Source organism: Artemia franciscana, chromosome 21, assembly GCF_032884065.1.
Source record: "Artemia franciscana chromosome 21, ASM3288406v1, whole genome shotgun sequence".
Lineage (NCBI taxonomy): Eukaryota > Metazoa > Arthropoda > Branchiopoda > Anostraca > Artemiidae > Artemia > Artemia franciscana.
This window is the reverse complement of record NC_088883.1, coordinates 33,881,842-33,908,782: the sequence shown is the minus strand read 5'-3', so window position 1 is coordinate 33,908,782 and position 26,941 is coordinate 33,881,842. Positions and strand designations below refer to the sequence as shown.

Sequence of the window (26,941 nt, the reverse complement as noted above, 5' to 3'; positions counted from 1 at the left end):
GATCTTTCTTTTCGGTCATAAACGAAGAGTAGGTTAAGGGGTGAAGCTTTGGGCATAAGTCTAGAATTACGACTGCTGAGAAGAAAACGTGTTAAGAAAACAATTCGTATTTCATGATAAGCAGAATAATAGTAGTTTAAACATTTTGACAGCCATTCTACTAAATCTTACCCCCACCCTAATATATAGCCCAAATTACATATTCCCCATGCCTTTTCCGGTTCTTGATTTCGTCACTTGATTCAATTTACAAGTAGACGGGCGGAGAACAAGCATGGCAAAATGCATGAATTATTTACTCGGCTATTTATTTGCCCGTTAGGGAAGGTTGGGGTACAGTATAATGAAATTTCAGTTAAAATGCGTACAACTACAATTTTTTCTGTATATTATGAAGTAAGAGTTGTTTTATTAATACATTTCTTTCTAAACAGCCTCAATTCTAGGCTCATAGCAGGCTTTGGACAGACTGAGTTGGAGTAGGAGCATGCGCAACTGTTTTGGCGTTAGGCGACTGAGTACTGCAGCGATTTGTTAGTATTTGTAGTCAAATCAATAATTAATTAAAATAGAATCCTAGTGACTTCAACACAGAGAAAATAACATACTGGCAACAGGATATTCACACTTTTGGGAAATATTTCACATTATCATGCATCAGTTCATTTCACAGAACTTAAGAAGGCCTACTGGAAAAAATTGTGTGATTGGTTAGCTTAACATAATGCACTATATTAGCATAACAATCAGATATAAGTTCAAATCTCCAGGCCAGTAACCGGTGCACCGGTCCTATTAATGTCTTATAAAAAAAAACTATTACTGAAGCAGTCCGGAATTTCGTATAAGATTATTTTGCATTTTCTCTCAAAAGACTTGTTTTACCCCAAAAGTGAAGTTTTCAAACAATACAACTAACTTGTCATTATATTATTCGTTTTTCTGTCAACACAAAAATAACATTATCGAGTGTTCCACTCCATGAGTTCATGCGACGTTTTTCTTCTCTTTTTTGGGAGGGGGCACGGGGTCACATAGTTTCTCACAAGATTTCATTTTGAACTCACAAATCTGGAAGTGTTCGAGTTAAGAAAAAGAAATCCCAGTTGTGATCTTTTTTGTCAGCACTAAAAATCGCCATAAGTGTTTCGTTCCGTAAGTGTGCGCAATTTTTTTTGGAGTGGGGGAGGGGGATCACATATTTGGAAATTTTGGAAAAAAATTGTGACTATTTTTTCAGTGTCTAAAGGTACCAAGACGAAAATACCAAGTGATTGCTTTAGCAAAAGCACGCCAAATAAATAGTGGCTTAATTGGGTCGTATTTCCAGTGATTTTCTTTTTTTTTCTAAGACCAGTGACATTATTATACTAATTCCACAACTTATTAATAAAAAGCTCTTACCATGTTTACCAAAAAGCAGAGCACCTTTAATATTCATGCATGCAACACGACTGACAGCAGTCAACACCTCTAGTAACAACATTTCGGAACACTAACTTACCATGGAATGTGGAAGAATACACACTGGAGTCGGTTCTCTTCTTCCTCCTTCGTCTTTTTTGGGCCTCCTCCTTTTGACGAAGTAATTGGGCCTGTCGCTCATTTGGTGGTAGCTCAACTAACTCCGCTTCGCCTTAAAAAACAAACAATTTATTTTTATAAGTTCTATATACAGCAAAAGTTCGTATCCAGGATTTTTTCGGAGGGGGGGGGGGTACAAAAATACTTTTCCCAGGGGGTTTACAAAAAACTTTAAAAGCGCCTCAAAATTTGCTTACATCCATTTTTGTTACATTTTTGCAAGTCGGGCAAACATTTCGAGTGGAATGAGGGGGTGGGGGGGGGGGTTCAAGTTTAGTGTAATCTCAGAAGGGAAATAACGGAGCCACAGTTTTAGACCCTTTCCGAGTTTACTGTAATTCCATTTATCTTGTGGATTTGTTTGATATCCCTCTCCCTTACCATGCCGTGGCATTTGGAAGGGGTATAGTCAAATTATATCCCCCAAAAAAAATCCTGCGCAACCTGCTGACCCCTAGGGTAGCCACGCTAAGAGACAAATATTGCTAGGATTGAATTTAACGATATATAGACAGAAGGCCTTCAATCCCATGCCCTCCTTTCGAAATATCGATGTTTTCACATTTTATATTCTTACAGTAACATTTTAAAGATTCCCACAATTTCTTATACTTTCCTTACAAATCGCTTAGTTTTTTCTTTGTTTTAAATTCGCACTCATCACAAAACTAAATACTTTTTTAGAAGCCACCAATTTTGCACTAAAAAGCTTCAAGTGAAAGCAAGAAGCTGGATACTGTCATGATGAAACCGAAAGGGTACAATCTCGCGTTTTTTAAATTCTAAGTGAGCACAGTAGGTTGTTCGTGACAAGGGTTTTCCTTTGAGCATTAACAAAATATTAGGATGCAGCGGGTTAAGGAATAAGAAAAGATATGTGAAAATTTTCACGTGCTACTAAATAACGCTCCGTGATTCGGTACATAATGCATATTAGGCAACCTTTAAGCCAAAGGTACTGAAATAGTTTTAGCCCCACTCAGGAGGTTGTACCCTACTTCTTATGAAATAAATTTTCACCCGCAAACAAAATAAATACCACATACTTGCCTGGCATTTTACATTCAGAAGCTAGGGGTGCAAGCAATAAGTTTGATGTTATCATGTCAAAAATGAATGAATATTCAAACCTACTCACAACCGTATAACTACAAATTCAAATTTCCAAGAACATTTCAAATAACCATTTTCTAAGAGCTTCATAAGAGTTCTTACAAAGCAAGGGAGAGCCATGGCCACTTTCCCCCCCCCCCACACTCCATGGGAAATTTTAGCAGGGGTCTACGATTTTCAAGCAAATTAAAATAGAGAAAGGAAATGGCGCAAAATGAAATTAAAAACTAGAATATATAGCTTTTATTTAGCGATATTTACTTGCATTTTTAAAATGTTAGACTTGTTGACTTTAAACCATTTGAAAGGGCATTTAAAGGTTTTTTTTTACAATATCATAATTCTACGCAAATCCTAGGAAGTAGAAACCTTAGAAATCTAATGAGTATATATAGACCCACTAAGTAAATTTCTTACATTTTAACTTATTTTCAAAAGTGAAAAAAAAAAAAAAAAAAAACACTTCAGTCAGTAGGAAGACAATAACTTGAATAGATGCACTTGTGTAATACTTAAGTAAAAAAATATATGGAAACTACCACAGATAATTACCTAACCAACTCTATACATAAACATTTAATAAAAAAAAATATTCCTGCATAGTAGTTTATCCCACTCAGAGTAAATATAATTACCTCCGAGTACACACAAAGAAACCGGTAATTACAAACAACAATGCACAAGTACCCTTGAATATAAATGAATATATATTTGTGATACTACTGCTATTACTAACGACTCACTGCAGCACCGAGCCGCCTGAGGTCAACAAAGCTGTACACACCCCCTCCATCCCAACGTATTTACTCCTTAACCCATATCATAGGGTCCCAGTTCCCTTTTTATCCTTTCGTGAGAACTATTCCCATTCCATTTGGTGACAACCCCTAATAATAGGGCAAATGTTGTTTCTTTTTCAACTTCTTAATTAAAGTATCCGAAAAAAAATTCCTCGATACAAAATATCAAAAAGAAAGTATTTTCAAAATCTAAGGGAGGACCAATGAGTTCGCATTCAGATCAAGAGTCATACCGGATACATAACATACATACCAATGTTATGAAAATAATCCATAAATCAAAATTTGTATTCACGGCCCTTAAATGATGATCAAGTATGAATATCATTCATTAGTATGATTTAAATATTATTCAATATTTTAATATTAATCGATTATCACCAATTTTGTCCATTTACTTGAACACACTATTTACTGCCAAAATGATATAATTGCTCAAAAATTCAATTAGACTAAAAGAAGAATTTTGAGAAAAATTTGTATGATGAGACTTGTAAGATTTCATTTAAAATAACGTTCTTACTTAAATGAAAATCTTCCACCTACATCATGGTTACAGCAGTAGCTGCAATCTAGTAAAAAGCGAACCACAGCCCGGAGTAACATAAAAGTTGAAAAAGGGCAAAAAGAAATTTACTGTCATTTCGAAGAAGAACCTGACCTCCCATGAAAATGGCGTCAGATCGAAACAAAAAGTACACCATTGGAATCAGCATGGTCGGCAACCTTGAGAAGGACGGTTACAGTCCTCCACCTTGAACACCAAGGAAAATCACTTGATTTTCACAGTGCCTAGGTTTAATTTTAGGGTGCCCTCCCCGGGTACTGGTTCATAGGGACGCTGGCTCGTAAGCCACTTTTTGATCTGATCGAGCAAAATTTGAGCCCTAATTTTTCAGCTCTAACGCCCCAGTTCGCTTTGAAAATGTATTCAACTATGCCTGTTACAGTTCCTTCTAATGAAAGATACTTAGCAAATTAAAGTTAATTAAAAACTATCTTAGACATCAGGGATAGCCAAGTAACTGTTGGCAAACTTGAGTTAATCCACATAGAACATGATGTGGCTTTAAAGCTTTCATATGAAGACATCTGCTTCGATAAAAGTATGTAAAGTTAAGTTTTAACTAACAGGACAGATTGATTGTATATAATTTAAATTGTATGTGTACTGGGTCATCAATAAAAATGTGTTTCCTGGAATCTGAGAGTTTTATCTTGAACCTTAGATATATATTTGACAATATATTAATGATAGTAAAACGATAAAATGAATATACAGTAAATAAATATACTTTTTAGAGAATAGAAATACTGTAATATGATACCTATGTTACCGTGAATGTCCAAAATCTGGTTAATCTGGTCAGATAAGACCAAGAACAGATCAGATCAGATCCAGAAAATATCGCATCAGACCGAGAAAAAAAATTAGAAATTTCTTTTTCTGTTTGGATTCAATTAGCTTTGCGAGTCAGCATTTTCAGTCTTATGCTAGCTATGTTGGTAAAAATTAAAATTAGGTTAGATTGTTAGTTTATTTTAGGTTGAATTTGGTTATGAATATCAAAAATTCGTTAACTATCTAACCGAACTAAACCCAACCTGTCATCATCAAACTTTGCATTAAACTGAAAAAGTAGACTGGCAACAGTGACTAAATCCAAGAAAAAAAAAAAATGTATTTCGGGCATTCACCAGTGAATGTCGACATTCACCAACTTCGGATATTCGCGGTAATATTTATAATTGGTTTGTTAACAAGAGGGCGCTAGATGCAATTCTTGCCCCGGGAGCTGACAGTCAGAATCTGCCCATGTAATATAGTAGCAAATCTATAGATAATCGGTGAGATTGGGTATTCCATTCAATATTGTTTCAATATAATGGTCACTAACTTGACAGCCCATCCCCAAACGAGGTCATATATTGCCCCAGGCTATACAGGAAACTTAGCTGGTTCGATTAGGTCTTATCTTCAACAAGGGTTTTCAGACGAAGTCGCCTATGATCTTACTTTTTCTGGTGGCTATAGTCCCCATTGGCGTTTTTAAAGGCTCAGAAGATCAACCAGGCATTTCACGTCAACTAAACAGAAGCAAAATCAGTATGGTCAGCTTAGGACTAAATCTTGCTCCATTAGGCCACAATTTATTTCCGTTTTTTCGTAACAGTTCTGGCTCTTCATGATTTATAGACTAAACTATTTAGCAAGTGTTTTTGTATCTTTTTTTTTAAGTATTTGATCAATATTTGATAGGTTTTGATTGTAAGTGTTATCATTTGTTTTTTCTTTATATTATATTGTAGCGTACTCCTCATTTTTTGAGGGAAATAAAGAAAATAAATAAATTAGGGGGAGAGCGCATGGGACAATTCCATTGTAGACCATTATATTTGGAAAATATGTTGAAAGGTGAACCAAATGGTACTACTCCCTTGTTTTATGAAAATTAAGTTCAGAAGAGGTTATTTAAAAGCGTTACCAAATACAATCGAGATTTTGATTCAGAAGAACTTACTATAATCATGGTTATTCTCCTATTGTTTCATATTTTTTTTTTCTAAACCAGAATTCCAACTGAGATTAGTACTTGTGTATTATTCAGAACACACTCAATAAGTGAGGTTAGGTCCTTTCGTGAAACAAACTACGATGCAGGTACACTTTAATTAGGTTAGCCTAACCTAAATGTTCCTTCTCGTAGGAGAAGTTGTGTCCGTTGACGCACTGTTTTGTTGTGGGCAACAACTCTTATCCTTGAAAAATATAATTACCTCTTTTCAGTCTTTGGCAAATCCCAAATCTTCATTTCAAAATCCATGTTCAGACACTATCTTCTATCACTATGAGTAGCAAACTAAATTGAGTTTTGTCTTTGTGGCTATGAGACCGCAAAATGTACCTTACATCGTAGTTTGTTTCACGAAAGAACATAACTTCACTTATTGATTGTGTTCTTAATAATACACAAGTACCCTGACATTTTGTTTCTTCCAGCAATTATGATAGTTTACCGGCTGTGGTTCACACAGTTGCGCAAAATTAGCTAACTTCGAAGACCACACTGCCTTTCCATGACGAAAGTAAAACAGTTCAAAATAGGGATGAAACTTTTTATTGACAGTGAACAGATATAAAATTTAACTGGATATTTCGAACACATATACAGTGTTTATCATCAGCAGTAAAACTAAAAAAAAGTTTTATATCTGTTCACTGTCAATAAAAAGGTTTCATCCCTATTTTGAACTGTTTAACTTTCGTCAAAAAAAAGCTGCTTTTGCGTTTATTTTTTATTTTTGCGGAAAGCTCGGGAATATTTCAACTGACCCGTTGATATATATATATATATATATATATATATATATATATATATATATATATATATATCTATATATATATATATATATATATATATATATATATATATATATCTATATACATATATATATATATATATATATATATATATATATATATATATATATATATATATATATATATATATATATATATATATATATATCCGTAAACGTAGGCTAAACGCACCCGTTTTCTATTCAATTTCATGTCTCTAGTTTTACTGCGCCTTAACCCTTAGTCACAGCTTAGATACCAATACAGTTATGAAAATTCGATTTATTTTTGGGACACAGTGCGCGGTAGCGATGCTAGCGGCTGGAGACAGGAAACTGGTGGTATCTAATTGGTATCAGGAAACTGGTATTGGTATCTAAGCTGTGTAGTACTGCGTTCCCGCCTATGGTGTTGTAGTACGATCTACGCGTCGGAGCGCGGGCTTGAAGGAGACGCCAAGTTCAGAGCTCTGTACCAAAAGCTTCTCATGGGCAAGATAGGAGTTTTCATAACTGTGTATTGGTATCTAAGCTGTGCCCTTAGTTCTCCTAGTGTGTAATTCGCAGAAAAGAGGAATTGGAGGAACATACAAGGGTTTCTGACTTTCACATGTCATGTACAAAACGTGGCGGAAAGTGGTGACGCCTTGACAACACATTTATTTGGCGGAAAAAATGCATAAAATAATTAGAAAATCACAGGCACTATGAGGAAAAATCACAAATAACTTTAATCTATCTTACAGAACATGAGTTGTAATCCCCTTATCGCTGATGAACTTCTCTTATTACTAGGAAGTAAAAGAATGGTAATTTACAGATTATAGCATGTAAACAATTTAACTATTATTCATTTAATTCCTGAGCACGTTTTCTCGCACGCACTGGAAAAATCCCAACATGTGGATTTGCGTTTCCGCAAAAGGACAGGTAAAAAAATTGTCCTCGATCCGCATAATCTGAAGTTTTCCCCAAAACGCACCATGTAGAATCTAGGGGCAGCAGCTAAAAAAGACCAATTTGATGTGTACAGTTCTGCTTTTTGCTGCAACTGTGTGTAAGCAGTATTGAGTTAGAAAAAAACCGCAGTCAGGTCAATCCAGGGTAGAAGGTCGATACTTATCTTTTAGCAAATACACACTCCAGAATTTGGACCTATAAAATCAGACAATAACCGATTTATTGCTGCCTGTATACGGAGACAATTAGCTTCAACTCAGTGAAAAACAACATTGCAGTTATTCTTTAATAAATATTTAGTTGGTATTTTGGTTAGGTTACATTTTGCATACAGCCCCGCTATACTTAACTTATACTTGGTGTGTGCTAATGCTGTTTCCAAATATAGCCATTACTACTATAGCATTTGCCCTTCCCACGCTTATATCTACGCATTTGGGGACACTAAAGAGTGAAAAAGGGACACGTTTTATAATCTTATTACATAAAACAGAACATTTTCCAACTCTATATATATTTTGGTAAAAAAAATAATAATATCAGTTTCACCAAAGTAGTTCCTCAATACATTTTTTTAGCATCCAGGTTTTGCCAGAGATATCGCAAGCAAAGGGTTTTCTCTAAAGTAAAAGGTTTACATGTTTATACGAGTTTCGTGCTTTAACACTGAGCATTTTGTATGAATGACTTATTTGATTTATTTCCTTTTTCACTATATTTGATGCTAACTATCTGCTTTCCAAAGCGGATTTGGGTCAATAATACAACTATTGACAAGTTTAGTCTCTAGTTTTTGAGATTTAAAGAAGGACACAATATAGCTAAATGACAAATTTGGGATGCTCAGGGGAAACATTCATGGACCAAAAACTTGGCAACCCTGAACTATAATTTTGACCATTGAGAAGATTAGGTCTATGATTGCAATAGTCTTGAATTGATATTATCAAAAAATGATTTGAAAAAACGGATAGCAATTCGGAAAACGTGATAACCTGATTAATAGAAAAACTTTGCGTATTATAAAGCAAGAATTTCATTGTTTTAGGGTTTTCTTTTAGTTTTTCATACATGCTAGGACTATATCTGGGACCATCAGGGGGAGGGGCCGTCCAAAAGAGGGGCAACCGGGGTAAGCTGCCCTGGGTGCCATAGCTGGGGGGGGGGGGACTCGACTTGTTATTTTTCTGAATGAAGAGGGAATTAGTTGCCCTGGGGGCCATCAACCCTAGAAACGCCCTGTTGAGGTGCAGTGTCAGAAAAGCGGAAACAATACTTGGTAAAAGCATAAAGTAAAGAAAATAATTGTACAGCCTAGCCTATCTGTATTTTATGTATGCGTCCTTTAGATGTAGTCAGCCCCCAGGCCAGGAATACTAATAGGCTCACTAAAGTCGGGCCTATGGGCAAACATTGCCAGGGGCTGCAATAAACTATCACTTAGTGATTTTTTTCTTAAGAAGCGGGACTGCTGTGATTTATCGTCATAGTGACAGATGCACTCAGCTGCCATAGCCTACAGCCTACACAAAAAAGGGACTTTAAAACAATATAGAAATTCCATGACCACTTATACACCGACAAAATTCTCCCAAGAAAGGCAGCTGAGAGTTTGGTATTATCTTTCTCTTTCATTACTTTTGGTTCATCAGATCCGTTCTGTTCAGTGCTTCCACTATCCCCAGATTTTCGGGGACTTACCCAAAAATTTCAGAAAAACGGAGCAACAATAAGGCTTGAGCCTAGAAGCATCAAAGCTTTAAATCCGGCGCTATCAACCCCCTGTTACCCTGAAATCCCAGTTTAGCCTTTAAATTGTAAAGAATTTTACGCAAACCATCGCAATTTTTCAAATTAATAGGCTATTAAGGGATTTCTTTTTAAGAAACGAGAAAATCGGCAAATTTTCGTTAATAGCCTAGGGCGGTAAATGTTTAATTTCGTTCCAAGAGCTCTAAACTGGAAACTATGTTGCAAAGCAGCACAATTTCCAGTTTAGAGCATTTAGAAACGCTAATTCTAGAAGCACATCCATTTCTGGTTGATCCTCCTCCTCCATGGGGCAAACTAAAAATGCTTAAAGTGGGCTCGCTTACAGGTAACATTACTTGGAGAGCGGAACGTATTAGTCCATGAGCCCCAAGGGCAGCGGAGTGAGGTCTATATTCTATATTTATTTAATAAACCTCGTTTGAGGTTGTTTTTTTTAGTTTTATCACTCTTTGTTGAATAAATATAGAATATGAACATCGCCCCGCTGCCCGCGAGGCTCATGAACTAATACGCTTCGCTCTATAAGTAATGTTACCTGTAAGCAAGCCCAATTTACACATTTTTAGTCTCGTTGGAGGGGGATTTTAGAAATCTAAAAAATGAATGTGCTTCTCTAATAATGACAAAGAAACGATATGCGATCATAAGAACCATCAACATGCAGTAATACGCACTTTAGAGCACTTGGAACGAAACTAAACATTTACCCCTAGGGCTAAAAATAAGACCTGGACAAAATCGAAATAGGGAAGGGGGCTTTGATTATATTAGGGCAGTACATTCGAAGGGACGCCGAAGATGTGAATATTTCAGCTGGTGAATTAGTAAAGAAAAGTCTTACATTTAAATCGTCATGTAGAGTCGTATCCAGGATTCTTGTTCGAAGGAGGGGGGAAGAAAATTAAAAATGCACCCAAATTGTTTAGCCTATATTCGTTTTTATGGGTTACACATTTTTTTTCTAGGGAGGGGTGTCAAAGTCCACCCTTGGATACGGCCTTGTCAACAATATCTCATTTCTTGAGGGGGCAGAAATGGCGTCTAGCTACAACTGGGGGTAATTACCTTGATCGGAGAAATTGCTATCAACGCTTTCTTCTTTAACCATCGTTGTTTCCCGTATTGTTCCGAGTCGGTGCATAGGAAGCAAATCCAATTGCAATCCAAATTAAATTCTTGTCAATTAAATAAAAGATGGTGAAAGATAAATTAAAAGAAAACGAAACTTATTGCTTTATAAAAGCGTTTATCCAACTACGTTACAACCTCCTCACATGATAGCAAACCGGCGACTAGTTTCAATTGCGTAGTTTCACCCGCTATTTGGATTCTTCTTGAAGAGCGCGTATGCGCCCTGAGCTCTTGTTTGATAACAAAGACTCGTTCCACAGTCAGCTGATATTTAAAAACAAACATCAATGATGCAATATTTTCATCATCAATTTTCGCTCTATTTATTCTAAAAATTAAATTGTTACAAATTTATCATGGCTTGCAGATAAAACTGGGTTTGATAACACTAAAAAAAAAACGGATTTTCTGTGAAAAATAAGCGTACTTCCGTATTAACCAGTACACACTCGAGAATTGAAGTTAATCCTAATCAAATATAGCAAAATATGATGAAAATATAAAACTTTAGAAACACAATTATGAGGACTACTATTTAGAATTGTGGAAAGAGGGCCACCCAGAACACATTATATTAAATACCTAACCAAAATACCAACTTCATATATTAAATATTTTATTAAAATATAGCCTAGCTACAACGTAGTTTATTTCAGAAACCTAAGCTAATTGTCGCCGAACAGAGAATTTTAAATTAGTTTTCCGCTGATCCAATTGAGTAAACTTCTCGAGTGTGTACTGGCTAATACGGAAGCAACAAAATTAAGAGCGAATTTAAAACTTAAATGCGTATAAAAATAACAGATAAAAGATCAAAAATATAAATGAGCTGCAATGACTATAAATGAAGAAACCAACAGAAAACTAAAATAAAGGTAGGCCTATAAGCCTGGAATTAGGGCTGTCGTGAAGGAAATATGTTGAGGAAAACAAGTTTTACTTCATAATATGTAGAATAATTGTCGTAAATTCATTTTGACTGCAAGGTACTTGTCTGTTACAGCGCCTATGTTAAGTTCGTCATCTAAGTAGAACCCCTTTCTCTACCTAACCCTAATGAAATATCACAGAATATGACGAAAATGTAATACTTTAGAGAAAAATTGGGGCTATATATTTGGACATTAGAGGGGGGGAGTATAGCGGATATGCATGCAAAATGTGCTAGGTACAATCATTATGTGTATTATGAAGTAAGAACTGTGTTATAACTACACTGTCCAAATACTTTACCCCTACCCCCTAATGTGCAAATATATAGCCCGAATTATATATTCCCCATCTATTCTGTTACTTGTCTTTGTCTCACGCTAAGATTAAAGAAACTAACGAAAGGAGAGCTAAGAGCTCACATGGCACTTGTGACGAGGACGGAAGAGCCAAGAGCTCATATGGTTTGAGCTCTAGCAAAATTCTAAGAATCAATAGATTGCTTTAAAAGGAAAATCAGAGGCTTAATGCCGGTCGGGATTTAAAATAAGAGCTCTGAGTCACGAGGTCCTTCTAAATATTAAAATTCATTAAGATCCGATCACCCACTCGTAAGTTAAAAATCTCAATTTTTCTAATTTTTCCTCTCCCTTCAGCCCCCCAGATGGTCGAATCGGGGAAAACGACTTTATCCGACTTCTGTATGGATCATACAATCTTACTGGGAAAGCTGCAACATATTGGAGTGAGAGGGATAGCCCTACAATGGTTTGAATCTTAACTTCAAAATAGGTGCATCTACATTGGTGACGACCCGGAGAACGACACTACTGTGAAATTTGGTGTGCCTTAAGGATCTATCCTCGGTCTTCTTTTGTTTTTAGTCCATGTAAATGACCTAACTCGTATCCTAACCCGAATCATGACGATCCAAAATGCTGCAACCCATGCTTTGATCAAACATCTGAGGACATTACTAACGAGCAAGATGAACTTAGAGCATTCGCTGACGACACTACAATGACCTGCTGCGGACTCGATATGCCTTCACTTCAGCGGAAGATTGAAAACATCATAGAAGAGACCTATCTGTGGATGGATGCCAACAAACTTGCCATCAGTGTCAAAAAATCTTGCATCCTATTATTTTCTAGGGTAGGAACCCTTCACCCAGAAATAACAGGAATTGTGACGTCTCGCGGAAAGGTTCAACGACCAGCAAATGGATGTGCAAAATATTTAGGAATAATAGTAGATGAAAACCTTTCTTTCCTTCCTCACATCCATGCTGTAGAATTAAAGCTTTCAAGGAATCTGGGTATCATGAAGAAACTGAAGCACACATTCCCACGTGAAACCCTTACCCTTCTCTACAGTGCTCTCATTAAACCCAACTTACAATATTGCGCAATGGTATGGCAGTCGACGTACAAATCCCATCTGAAAAAACTGGATTCCATCCACAACAATGCCTTGAAGATCATCAAACACACAGAAGATTATCTCTCGCTGAAATCGCTGTTTAAGCTTTCCTGCTTGGTTTTTGCTTTCAGATTCCTCTCCGGCTTTCTTCCACCGCCTTTTAGGAATCTATTCCGTTTGGTATCCGAACAGCATCTTCCAATTACAAGACTATCTGCACAGATCCATATTCGACATACGCCAACAGTGAGGTCGGATTTTTCGCCTGACATCGTCTGTGCTAAGGCTTACAATGCTGAATCTCAGTTACAAAACTGAGATGTAGGAGCTCCCTTGGTTCTTACAAAAAGAGAATTAAAAATTACTTTGTTTTGAATTAGTTTAATTTAAATAATTCTAAATAGAAAAGTGATTTTAACCTTTATGGAGGTTTTTTGTGTGGAGATTGGAGTGGTTTCGTCCTGGATGAGGAGGTGGGGACTCGTAAGGATGATTTTGTTGGTAGGGGCCATGGTTGTATCGATGAGTGGAGGGGGAGCCATAGTGTGTATTTATTTTTGAGGTGATAAGGGACTTTTTGCATAGAGATGAGAGATTATGTATGTTATAACTGTTATAATTTTTTTTTTAATAAACCCGAATGAACTGAATAAACTGATCAAGTCAATTTGTGCAGCTCCCTGACACGCCTACCAATTTTCATCGTCCTAGTACGTCCAGAAGCACCATACTCGCCAAAGCACTGAACCCCACCACCAAACTCCACCAAAGAGAGCGGATCCAGTCCGATTACGTCAATCACGTACCTACGACATTTATATGCGTTTTCCAAGATTTACGGTTCCCCCCTCCAACTTCCCCAATGTCAAAAGATCTGGTAGGGATTTGAAATAAGAGCTCTGAGACACGATTTCCTTCTAAATATCAAATTTCATCAAGGTCCGGTCACTCGTTCTTAGGTTAAAAACACCGCAATTTTTATGATTTTTTCCAAATTAACAACCCCCAGCTCCCTCAAAGAGAACAGATCTGTACCAATTATGTCAATCTCGTATCTATAACTTGTGCTTATTCTTCCCATCAAGTTTCATTCCGATCTCTCCACTCTAAGGGTTTAAAAAGATTTCCGGTTTCCAAGATTTCTGTTTTCCTCCTCCAACTCTGTATGTCCCCGGATCCAATTCGAATTGAAAATGGAGCATCTTAGACATAAGATTCTTCTATATATCAAGTTTCATGAAGATCCGATCACCCATTCGTAAGATACCTCGATTTTCACGTTTTCCAAGAATTCCGGTTTCCCCCTCCAACTCCCTTCAATGTCACCGGATCTGGTCGAGATTTAAAATGAGAGTTTCTAAAGGACAAGATCCTTCTATATATCAAATTTCATTAAGATCTGATCACCCGTTCGTAAGTTACAAATACCTCATTTTTTCTAATTTTTCCGAATTACTCCCCCCCCCCAACTCCGCCAAAGAGAGCGGATCCGATCCGGTTATGTCAGTCACATATCTTGGACTTGTTCTTTCCACCAAGTTTCATCCTGATCTCTCCGCTTTAAGCGTTTTCCAAGATTTCCGGTTCCCCCCCCTTAATGACACTGGATCCGGACGGGATTTAAAATAAGAGATCTGATTTTCGAGGTCCTTCTAAATATGAAGTTTCATTCAGATACGATCACTCTTTCGTAAGTCAAAAATACCTCATTTTTTCTATTTTTTAGAATCAACCCTCTCCCCAACTCCCCTAAAGAGAGCAGATCTGTTCCGGTTATGTCAATCCCGTATCTAGGACTTACGATTATTTTTACCACCAAGTTTCATCCCGATCCCTCCACTATAAGCGTTTTCCAATATTTCAGGTTCCGCCACCCCAAACTTCCCCTTCACCGGATCCGGTCAGGATTTAAGATAAGAGCTCTGAGACACGATATCCTTCTAAAAATCAAATTTCATTAACATCCGATCACTACTTCGTAACTTAAAAATGCCTCATTTTTTTTTAATTTTTCAGAATTAACCCTCCCCCAAAATCCCCAAAAGAGAGCGGATCTGTTCCTGTTATATCAATCATGTATCTATGACTTGTGCTTATTTTCCCCACCAAGTTTCATCCCGATCCCTACAGCGTTTTCCGAGATTTTAGGATCCCCCTCAATCTCCCCAAACTTTAAATTTCATTAAGATCCGATCACTCCTTCGTAAGTTAAAAATGCCTCATTTTTTCCCTAATTTTCAGAATTAACCCCCCCCCCCCAACTCCCCCAAACAGAGCAGATCCGTTCCGGTTATGTCAATCACGTATCTAGGACTTCTGCTTATTCTTACCACCAAGTTTCATCCCGATCCCTCCATTCTAAGCGTTTTCCGAGATTTTAGGTTCCCCTCCCCAAATCCCCCCAATGTCACCAGATCTGGTCGGGAATAAGTAGTAGTAGTAACAAGATATCCTTCCAAACATCAAATTTCATTCAGATCCCATCACCCGTTCGCAAATTAAAAATACTTAATTTTTTCTATTTTTTCCGAATTAACCGACCCCCCACTCCCCCCCCCCATATGGTCAAATCGCGAAAATGACTAACGACTAACTTGATTAATACCAAGTGCCATAAAAATTGGTTCTACAGTGCGTCAATGGATGAAGAGCTTAGCAAAGGCGATATAACATATAAGTACCGACTCAAATTCTACCATAATTTACCCCCGACCAAGGCCGTATCCAGGGGGGTTAGGGGGTTCAAACCCCCTTAAAAAATTTTCTCAACTCGTAAAAACGTAACAAAATGCATATTAACAAATTTTTGATGCGCTTTTTAAAGTTTTTTTCGTCTCTCCCGGAAAAATCCTGAGCATGGACTTGCCCCTCCCTCCTAGTGTGCAAATATGTAGCTCAAATTAAATATTTCCCATGTGTTTTTCCGTTTCTTGATTTATTTACAGTTGTTTCAATTTACGGATAGGCCTACACGGTTTGAAATAATAGGTGATACATTGGAAATAAATATGTTGGGCTATATATTCACACATTGGGAGGGGGATTGTGAGTAAAGTGGAATTGTAGTCAAAATGTATTAACTACAATTTTCCTGCATATTTTGAAGTAAATTTTTTTTTTCTTAACATGTTTCCTTTTCAGCAAAGCCAATCTTAAAAAAAACACGTTCATCGCCTGTTAAAGCTAACTATTCAACCATTCAGGCGGTTCCAAGCCATGTTAATAGCCAATAATACAATAACAATAATACAAAGCCAATAACAAGCCATGTTAATATTAATAAACCTTTATGCACCATTTTCCCATACAATTTCAAATAATATACACACGAAAAAGTTACTTTCAGAAAGTTAATTAAAACAAAAACTAAGCGTCTGCTTAAGACAGGCATCTGTACCCTCTTAATGGTCAAACGACGAGATTATGTCATAAATCCTATTATTTCTGGTAATACTCCACTAAGCATAGATCTGTTAGTACAATTAAAAGCCCCCAATTTAGGTTATTGGCAGTTTTTATTACCTTTCGCACTTATTTATAGTATAAAAATAAGCACAAGATTTAGTGAAAAAATGGTAACATATTTATTTTTTGTAAATTTTCGTAAGTTTGAGAAAATATTATCCGTATTTTTTCTGCAAAATTTGATAATCCTAACATAACCATGACCCTGAAATTTGCGCAACCTACATTAGATAAAAGAGATATGTCTAATATTAACGAATATATATAGATTTTATTTAGTAATATAAAATAAGTAATATAAGTAATATAAGTAATAAGTAATAAGCAAGTAATAAGTAATATAAGTAATAAGTAATATAAGTAATAATAAATATATCCAATATTACAAAGAGTGATAAAACACTGACTAATTATAAAGAGTAAAGCAGGTCGTCCTTGTCTGGGTTGGGAGGATGTCATAAATAAGGATTTAAAGGAAATGGGAACTTCCTGGGAGGGTGTAAAGAGGGAGGCTTTAAATAGATTAGGTTGGAGGAGGAGCGTGCGTAGCTGTGTTGGCCTCAGGCGGCTTGGTGCTGCAGTGAGTTATTAGTAGTAGTAGTAGTAGTAGTATTGCTGGTCCAGAATCCATACAGGTAATTAGTACAGCCTACTTGTTTTCGAAGACTTTTTATCATTCCCATAAGTATAGGTTTCTTTATTTATAATAGGTTTCTAATAAAGGAGTTGATTTGATATTTTCTCAATTTGTCTACAGTTAAGGAACATTGCCGTATTGCAGCCCAAATGTTAAGGTATTTTGTATATTGTAGCTCAACTTCTGTAATTACCAGTAGATTTTTCAAATTCCTCCTAATCAAAATTTCTTTCTGCTTCCATAGTATTTTTAAGCTCAGAACAATCAAAAATAGGGTTTATCTTCCGTTTTTCGACATTTTTGGGTAGATCGGTTTGTTGATCGGCTCATGTAGATCGACTTTTCCATTCTCCATTGTATGTTGTTTCGGAAAATTGAACTGCAATTCAACAACGCAGCTATGGAACCACAGAGGTCTGTAGATAATTTCTCGAATTTCTAGCCGCTTCTTACTTTTCAGATCGAGACAACTGGATACTAAATTCCAAGCCAATTTTGAAAGTCTTTGATCATTTGATCAATTTTGATCATTCTAATAATCACCTTCCTAACTTTGTAAGAACGCAGCCCAAATTGGAAAGGTTCATCACCAATCCGGATGGACCCCAAGATTAACCCTAGGGACCAAGTGATGACTGCTAAAAATATATAATTCATTGGATCATGCTGAACTTCAGGTAGGACATATCCATCAGTATAGAAATAAAGCGTGTGTCCAGTGATGGAGCAGAACCAAAGTCAATGATGGTAACATTGTATAATTCATCAACAAGTACATTGTCACGTTCCAAGTCTTTGCATGCAGTGCCAGCATCTTCCATTCACTAGACGGCATTGACTGTTTGCGTGAAAACAGAGGCAGCTGTGGATTCATTGAGACCTCCATACTCTTTAATGCATTCGCGTCATTGAAGTTTCGTCAGATTCCGTTATTATCCTTTTTTTCGTTATTAGCAATCTTAGACATCCGTCGACATCCTTTTCACTTTATCTAAGACGCAAATTTCATCTGACACCAATTCGCCTTTCTTTAGCTTTCTGAGGTAAGAGGATTTATCCTTGATAAATATTCCTGCTACTTTCTTCGAGTCACGTCGTCTTAATGCAACAAAAACCTTTCCTTGGGCATCTTCACCAAGAACCGAATCTGTTAAAATATACTTGTTACAAAACCAACTGACCGCTCTTTTTTTATATAGCGGCATACTAATCATTAACTTGCTTTTACTATTGATAGACTTTCCCCAATAAGGTGATTTGAGTCCAGGCTATTAATTTTAATAAACATCAAATCATAAAGGTTGCTGAGATCTGGTACTAAACCCAAGAGGAAAATATACCTACACCTCCCTCCCAGAAAAAAGGCTAATTTATGTGTAGTGAAGCATGGTTGCCAGAACGAGAAACGTAGGAGAACAGAGATAAAAAACAAAGTAGTAACACCCGGTGAAAAACAAGAAAAAATGCACATGTATCGGCCAGGATCTCCGCTCATCCGTCCTCAATGCAGAATTAAGAATAAAATAATATATAAATAAAGCAATCTTTTTTAAATCAGTTTTCTCACTGAAGGTCTCGAGCCAAATTGACCTTTCAATCACGTACGAAAAATCTCTGTAGGGAAGGGAGCCAGGTTTGATTTTCCTGTTAGGACAATTAAACCAGGCCCTGATTTTGCTCTCTTGACAAATGCACCATTTCCCTCAGGTACATAAACATGGAGAGGGAAAGAGTTGTTGGACCCAGCCCTCTTTCCTACAGTTTCTAGATTCTTGATGAAGTTCTGACCAAATCAATTAGTTTATTAGGAACCAGGGATAGATTTAATGAGGCAAGATTTATTTCTCAAAAATTTTATATCACAAGCTCAACAGGGCCAAATTCGCACGAAAATGGTAGGGGTAATTGACATACAGAAACAACAACAATTAAAATAACAATTGCTTAAACAACATAATATCAATAACCTGCTGCAGAAATAGACGATACACATTGAGCAACTTCTGGACAAGTTCTGTTTAAGTTTTCCTAGATCAATGAAACTTTCAGTAACACCACGTTTTGGAAGTCCCTTATTTTTGGGATTCTCTTTGAAAAAAAAAATTACAAAAAATGCCCTCCTCCTAGATTTTCGCACATTTCTTTCTATCTTCAATAAAAGATTGAAAGATCACTACCATCATCTATTTCCAACTTATAAGGCTTGACAGACCCTCTGATTTTTTCATATAGGGCGGAGTGTTGCTAGTTGAGACAGGGTTAGGTTGACATAAAAGCTATTTCTAATCTATGTACATCCGCAGGCTCATGCGGGCGAATGAAAACAAGTCACATTACAGTGGCGCAACTGTACGTGTAGTTTCTGAGTTATACAAGATGTGTTGTTATGCTGTGTGGTGAAAATACTGAAAAGTAATTGTTTTACTTCATTTACTTTAAATGGGGTTTTATTCAAACATAACCACCCTCCCTGAGAAAAATAAAAACATCTATGCGCCTGGCTATTGGTTTTTATCTAGCAGCTACAAGATCCGCCGTGCAAAAAGTGGGGTAGCATAGTAGTTATGCTACTTGGCAGTTTTCATGGCATAGTGAAACTTGATGGGAGATTTTGCCTAAAAATACCATTTTTATATATAAAAATGTTTTTTACTCTAAGAAAAGAGGTCAAAGCACAAGTTGTGCTGCTAAAATGTTGGCTGCTTTTGGAATAGTGTCGAATTCTGCTACTGACAGCTTTGGAACTTTTTCGAAAGCTGTACGAGATACACTCTTTTTTAAAGAACAGTTAGAAACAAAGAGAGTGGGAATCAAACCATACCTGACGCCTTCTTACTTGCTTTTAGTTTTATTTAATCGAAATTCTACACCTAAATTCCAACGGTCCGTTGATGCATACCCTTAGTAACATTTGCAATAGAAACAAACAAAAAACAGTTTAATTAATTAGGTAGCAAGAACCAAGCTGAGATTAGAGAGGGCGCGGGCAATAGGCCTATGATACTTAGCAAATTGATCTACGAGCTACATTGGGCCTCGCGAAGTTTTTTTAAAGTTACCTACAGTATCCAATGGTGTCAAAATACAAAAACCTAGAGGGGAGGGGCAAATGTATTTTGCGATATCTGGGGTGCAAAATTGTCGTGTTTAATTTCGTCAATAAAAATACTAACTAAGGTTTTATCAATCAGAAAAGAGTGTTTTTTACTATCTAGAGAGGAGGGCCAATTAATCTAGAGGGCACAGTCCCCCCCAAATAGCGTCACTGATACACTCTCTCACTTTAGAAAAAAAACGCGTTTTACGGCCAAGACACATTCGCACGGTCCTCCTCCATCACAGTCTATTCAAAGCTTCTCTATTTAAACCCTCTGAAGATGCTCCAATTTTCTTCAAATCCTTTCTTATGAAATATTACCGTCCCATTTAAGGACAACCTGCTTTTCATTTGACCTTGGATGGATGACCAAAAAGAAACACCTTTGACAACCGTCATTTTTCAGTTGCAAAACGTGTCTTAGCTACCTCAGCCTTTCTTTCACTATAGCCCTTGAAATTGGGATAATACCACATTTTTTGTACATCTAACAAATCCTCCTCCGTCTTTTGAAGCACCCACATTTCCAAGCCATATTTGACCACTGTTATCAATGGAGTCCCCACTATTCTTGTCTTCGTTTACAGACTCATCTTCTTATTCTTCCAAACTATTTTCAACTGTAGGCCTTGGCTAACCTACTTTTAATACTTTTATTGCATCAACCATCTTTACTAATAGTACTACCCAGAAAAACAAGGCTACCCACCTGACCAATCTCCTTCTCTAACATCATCTCTTCACCTTTATTCCTAGTCTCAGCAACTTAAGACACCTAAACATTAATTTTCAACCGTGTTCGGTTTTTTGTCTCAATTTGCGCCCATTACTTCCACAAAGTGCAAAACTGCATATAAAGATTTTTTCCACAAATCGATTTTTTTCTATTTTTATAAGATGCCTAAACCAAAATAGAAACTTCCACCTCCTTCTAAGGTAAAAACAGCCGCATTGAGTTCCACGAGTCTAGATTTTTATTTAGAGTGTAAGCAAAAGAGAATTCGATTAGCCCTTAAAAGTTCATAAACTTTATTTAACTTCGCTCTGCGACAACTGGATAAAATAATACATTATTTTCATTAAATTAAAATCTTCTTCCTCTTGTTTTTGTACTATCCTGCTTTCACAATAGACTTTTAATTTAAAAAAAATGTTCATTAACTCCAAGACCTTCATACTAGGACAAGTTTAGAGCAATGTAATTACATTCAATACATTTATAGACAATACAGTCAGATTTGTAATGCAAAATATTTAAATTTGAATTGACACCATTGCAAATCCTCTGTTTCATCCCTCATTCCTGCAAATTTTTGTTTATAGAGTGAGACTAAATCAAGATTGCCTCAACATAACACCTCTGAAATTAGGTTAAACTAAGAAGGAGATATCTGATGAATACCTGAACTTCAACAGTCGAATTAACAGGGATAATAACAAGGAAGTTAATGTCAGAACTGAAAAAGCAGGGAATAAGTTATGAAACAGGGGGGGGGGGGCAATCTGCATATATAAACAAGAGCTAAGAGCTCATATGGCACTTGTGACGAGGTCAGAAGAGCCAAGAGCTAAGAGCTCATATGGCATGAGCTCTAGCAAAATTCTAAGTATCAATAGATTGATTAAAAAGAAATCAGAGGCTTAATACCAGTCAGAATTTAAAATAAGAGCTCTGAGACATGAGGTCCTTCTAAATATCAAGATTCATTAAGATCCTATCACCCATTCTTAAGGTTAAAAATACTTCATTTTTTCTGCTTTTTCTGAATTAACCGAACCCCCCCCCCCACTCCCCCCTTCAGATGGTCGAACCAGAGAAACGACTATTTCTAATTTAATCTGGTCTGGTCCCTGATACGCCTGCCAAATTCCAGCGTCCTAGCTTATCTGGAAGTGCCCAAACTAGCAAAACCAGGACAGACCAACAGAATTTGGAATCACTATATGTCACTTGGTAAATACCAAGTGCCATAAAAATACGCTACTTACCTTCATCACAGATACATTCTTTAGCAATGGATACACCTGCCAACTCCTCAGAGCAAAAAACACCAGAGTCTTTGCACTCACTTCCAGATCCATTTGTTTTTCCACAACTCATTGATTTGGGCAAATCATTATCCAATGAAAGGTTCTCCATTACAGCTTCAACATTCATCTACAGAAAAAAACCTCAATAGTTTCAAATGAACACAGACATAGCAAGCAGGAGAGTAGGGGGAGGGGGGCCTGAAGATCTTAATCTTTTAATCAAGTCCAAAAGATCCTTTTTGTAACATTTCTCTATAGTAAATGAGTTCCTTAAACTCCACAAACATAGAATGACAATTTAGCATGCGTCTGGATCTTTGACATTAGTTGAACTACAGCCAACTTTAAGTGCTTACCTCTCTATTATCATAGCTACTCCAATAATTTTACACTTGAACTCTGAAAATCTTATCTCATGTCAATCTGATAATTGATTTACTCTCAAAGAAGTAAACTTTTGATGTTCTGGCCTTGGAAGAACCACACTCAGATTTACAATTGACTTTACTGCATTCAAGTCAACTGCCATAATTCTATGTTTGAACACACTCTCTAGTTCTACCTATAGTAGAACTAGAGAGTGTGGTGTCCAATAAATCATTGAGATTCTAAGATTCCAAGACAGGCTGTATCCAGGACATCAAAACTTGTTTTTCAAAAGTAACATTTTGTATTTTTTTTGCAAGACAGACACCAATTTCAGAGGGGGCAGGGTTGAAATCCAGTAAAACCTCCTCTGGAGACAGCCTTTGACACAATTGTAGTCTTGTGGAATAACACATGTAAGAAAAACAGGTCAGGAGAAGTAAAATTTTATAGCTTAGTAATATACAATGGGTTACAAGAATACTCATAATAAAAAGATTGTAATGCACCTGAAAAGATTTTGCCCAGAATGCAACTTTTCCAATTCCCCATAAAAATCATTGACCTGTGTGTCCACATTTCCAAAGAGAAAGGAAACATCACATATGAAAGACATGTTCACACTAGCAGTAACAAACATCAGAACTTTCATGAGTACTAACATTTTTTAACTGAAACTTCTTAGGTGGGGACCCTTGGTAGAAGAGGGAAAGAAGTTATATATCAGTAAAATAAAATACAAAAGACATTCAGTTACCTTACTAGCAAATTTAGATTCTTGAATGAGCAGGGCTTTTAAAATTAGGCTCGAAAATGGTTCCCTATATTGATAGTTCCCTCCATCTGCAGAATGTACCCAAGCCATCTCAACCTTCCTCTCATTATGGTCCTAGAGTAAATATAGACAAGAAACTGACATGACATTATGGTGGAACAAATTCTATTTTACCAGTGAAATATCAAACTTGTCTAGGTTTTCTAACATAATTCATGTTTGGAGTCTAGTAGGGAATAATTCAACATGAAATTCTAAATCAGCATAAATACATACAGGGGAAATATTGAGAATATCCCCAAAAATCCTGCTTTCTAGTGCTATAATGAGAGAAGGGTTGAGATGTCTCAGGTACATTCTGCAGATTGAGGATGACGGATTGCTGAAGTTTTTCCTTTTCATCCCACTGTCTAGGACTAAACGCAAAGCAGGTTGTCTGCAGTTGGGGTGGGAGGATCTAAACAAAGGACTTTGAATAGACTGGGATGGCAGAGGAGCATTGGTAGCAGTGTTGGCCACAGACAGCTAGTTGCTGCAGTGAGTTTTCAGTAGTAGTAGTAGTAATTGTTTAGGAGTGACAACTAGACTACAAACAGGAACTATGTTAGAAAACCCAGACAAGTTGGATATTTTATTGGTAAAATAGAATTTGTTCCACCACAATGTCATATCAGTTTCTTGTCAATGTTTACTACAAGTGTTAACTTCTCTTGAAAAAGGTCTTACAACAAACAGAACCACAGATATGGTAACTTGAATCCTTTGAATCAAAAGGGTACGAATTAAATTAAGTACAAAAAAATTATGTCAGAGAGTCAACATGGATTTTGAACATTTTTGAAAGGTAATAGAAATAGAATGTCAAGGAAAGGACAAGTAAATGAAAACAAAAATTAAAGTACTACAAAAAATGCACATAGCAATAGCCTACTTATGAAAAATAAGATTAAAACTCCTAGAATTATGTTTTAACAAGCAATGTCAAAGTGTTGGTCAGACATTATTGAGCAATATTGATATCTTTTAACCTGGTTCTCAAATATTCATATACTTCATATTTTCTGACTGAATTGAAATAAATAAATATGCTAAAAAAAACAAATAATAATAAAACACAAACAAAATATGTCTGTTACAGGAGAAAATACAAAACAAGCATTTCTAACTAGTGACTTCTGGTATTCACTTATGGGTACTCCTGAATGATACATTTGACATCATAGACTATTTTGATCAAGAATACCAGCTTGAATGAGCAAACATATTTGTTTTCACTTGTTTAAAAAAAAAACATATTTGTGAAAACCTGTAAAGGAATCATCAAGTCACACATTAGAATTCATAATGCCACTATTAAGGTCAAAAACCTATTGGCGGACAGCCAACCTGGGTTAACATTTATATTCCAAGGTCTTTCTCTATTCTACTCTCTTTCCTTTGGTTTGCTCACAACCACTTCATAGATCCTAATTATCAGGGGGAGGCAATAACCCAGCCCTTCCCTACCTCATAGACATCCATGTATTTAGGCTATAAATGTTACCCAACTAAAAAAATAAAGGCCTAGGTTTGGGTATAAGCTATGCTGAGTATTGTGACTCTTGAGTAGGGAATATGTTAAGAAAACAATTCTCACTCCACAATGGCTCTTGAGGAGGGAATATGTTAAGAAAACAATTCATGGTATGTGTTTAGTTTTGTTCCAAGTGCTCTGAAGTGTGTATTACTGGCTACAGCAAGATTCTGGTGATTGCATATTGTTTCTTTTTCATTATTAGAGAAGTGTATCCATTTTTTAGCTTTCTAAAATCCCACTCTAATGGGACTAAAAATGTGTAAAGTGAGCATGTTTACAGGTAACATTACCTATAAAGCAAAGCATATTATTCCATGAGCCCTGCAACTTTAACCAACACAATCAAGTCCCACCTTGATAAGGAATGTTTCTCCCAGGAGTTCCTTTACAATTGGGAAGTTGTAGAGTCCTCCACAAGAGTTATTTGATCTGATTTTATGTTTTTATGTCTGATTTATGGTTTTATCAAAAACCATAACCTACACTAAATGAACCTTTTTTTTATCCACTGGAGCATCACAAGGATAGAAAATCCTTATATGCTCCAAGCTATGATTTAAGGTAATTTAAGGTAAAACTAAAAAAAAAAAGTCAAACCAGGTTTATTAAGAAAATAGGCTAGAGAATACAGACCTTGCCCTGCTACCTGCAGGGCTCATGAACTAATACACTTTCTATAGGTAATGTTACCTATAAGCTAGCCTACTTTATGCATTTTTAGTATGCCCCATGGAGGAGGAGGGTCAAACAGAAATGGACACACTTCTAGAATTAGCATTTCTAAGTGCTCTAAACTGGAAATTATGGTAAAATTCTAGTTAATTGACTTCTTGCTATCTCAGAAAGGGTTTAGGTTAGGAAAATGAAACTTTCAGGGATGAATCTACAGACTAAAGTATGCCCTGGGAAGGTGTTTTGAAGCAACTACATCCACTCCTTCTCCCTCTAGAGGGCCCTGACCTTTGATGACCTTTAAAAATATGTGTGTTATAAAAGTGAAACCTTGCAAAATAGATCTTCTGCTTAATTGAAGTACAACAAAATTGTTTTCAGCTTCATAGCTTTGCTCAATTCCATTTTATGAAGTTTTAAAGATATGCAAATACATTTCCTAAATTTTGAAAAAAAACATTGATATGGCTCAAAATTCAACTTGAATAACAGGAATTGCATTTTCAGTACTAAAGGCAGAGAAAAAGCAACTAGTAGGGTAAGAGAACCAGTACTGGGACACTTAAATCACTCTGCCTATTCTGGGACAGAGTCTTTGGTTGGATTGCAACATGTCCAATACTGGGACAAAAGACAACAGGTTTTTTGGAAGCAACCCAGAAAAATGTAGCCTATAGATTGGGTTTCCAAAATTAAAGTCTTTTATCCCAGTATTGGACATATTGTAATCCAATCAAAGATTATGTCCCAGAATAGGCAGAGTGATCAAAGTGTCCCAGTACTGGTTGTCTTACCCTAACTGAAAATTAAGGTAAAATGTTGTTTTGTCAAAATTTATACAGTATAGACCTGTCATGTAGACAAATTTCAGGGCCCTCTAGAGGGAGAAGGAGTAGAGGTGGGTACTTTAATAATACCTTCCCGGGACATACTTTAGCCTGTAGACCCATCCCTGAAAGTTTCATTTTCCTAACCTAAACCCTTTCCAGGATAGTAAGAAGTCAATTAACTAGAATTTTACCGGAAATTATGCTCCTTTCTAGCATAGTTTCCAGTTTAGAGCACTTGGAATGAAACTAAACATTTACCCAATTCATACTCCAAAAGGGCTTTTAGCAAGTGGTTTTAGCCAAAATTCTGGCTAGTGAGGATGCCTTTGAATGCAACTGGATTGTAAAACCACAGAGCGTGAAACCTCCTTACATTACAGCAATAAGATACGTGTGATTGTATGTCAGGTGCAAAACTT

General features: G+C 36.3%; 1 protein-coding gene across 2 annotated transcripts in view; it reads right to left on the bottom strand.

Moving 5' to 3' along the window:
• Positions 1 to 22,430, bottom strand: part of LOC136040972 (MAP kinase-interacting serine/threonine-protein kinase 2-like) — a 46,052-nt gene extending 23,622 nt beyond the window's left edge. Inside the window, exons 1-2 of one of the 2 annotated variants that reach the window (XM_065725443.1) lie at positions 22,262 to 22,430; positions 1,505 to 1,636 (exon numbers count right to left, since the gene is read on the bottom strand). In XM_065725443.1, the coding sequence (XP_065581515.1) occupies positions 1,505 to 1,636; positions 22,262 to 22,430 (301 nt within the window). Of the gene's footprint in view, positions 1 to 1,504; positions 1,637 to 10,655; positions 10,904 to 22,261 lie in introns of those variants that run through there. The other variant, XM_065725444.1, reaches the window with a different exon arrangement.
• Between the last annotated feature and the right edge of the window lie 4,511 nt (positions 22,431 to 26,941).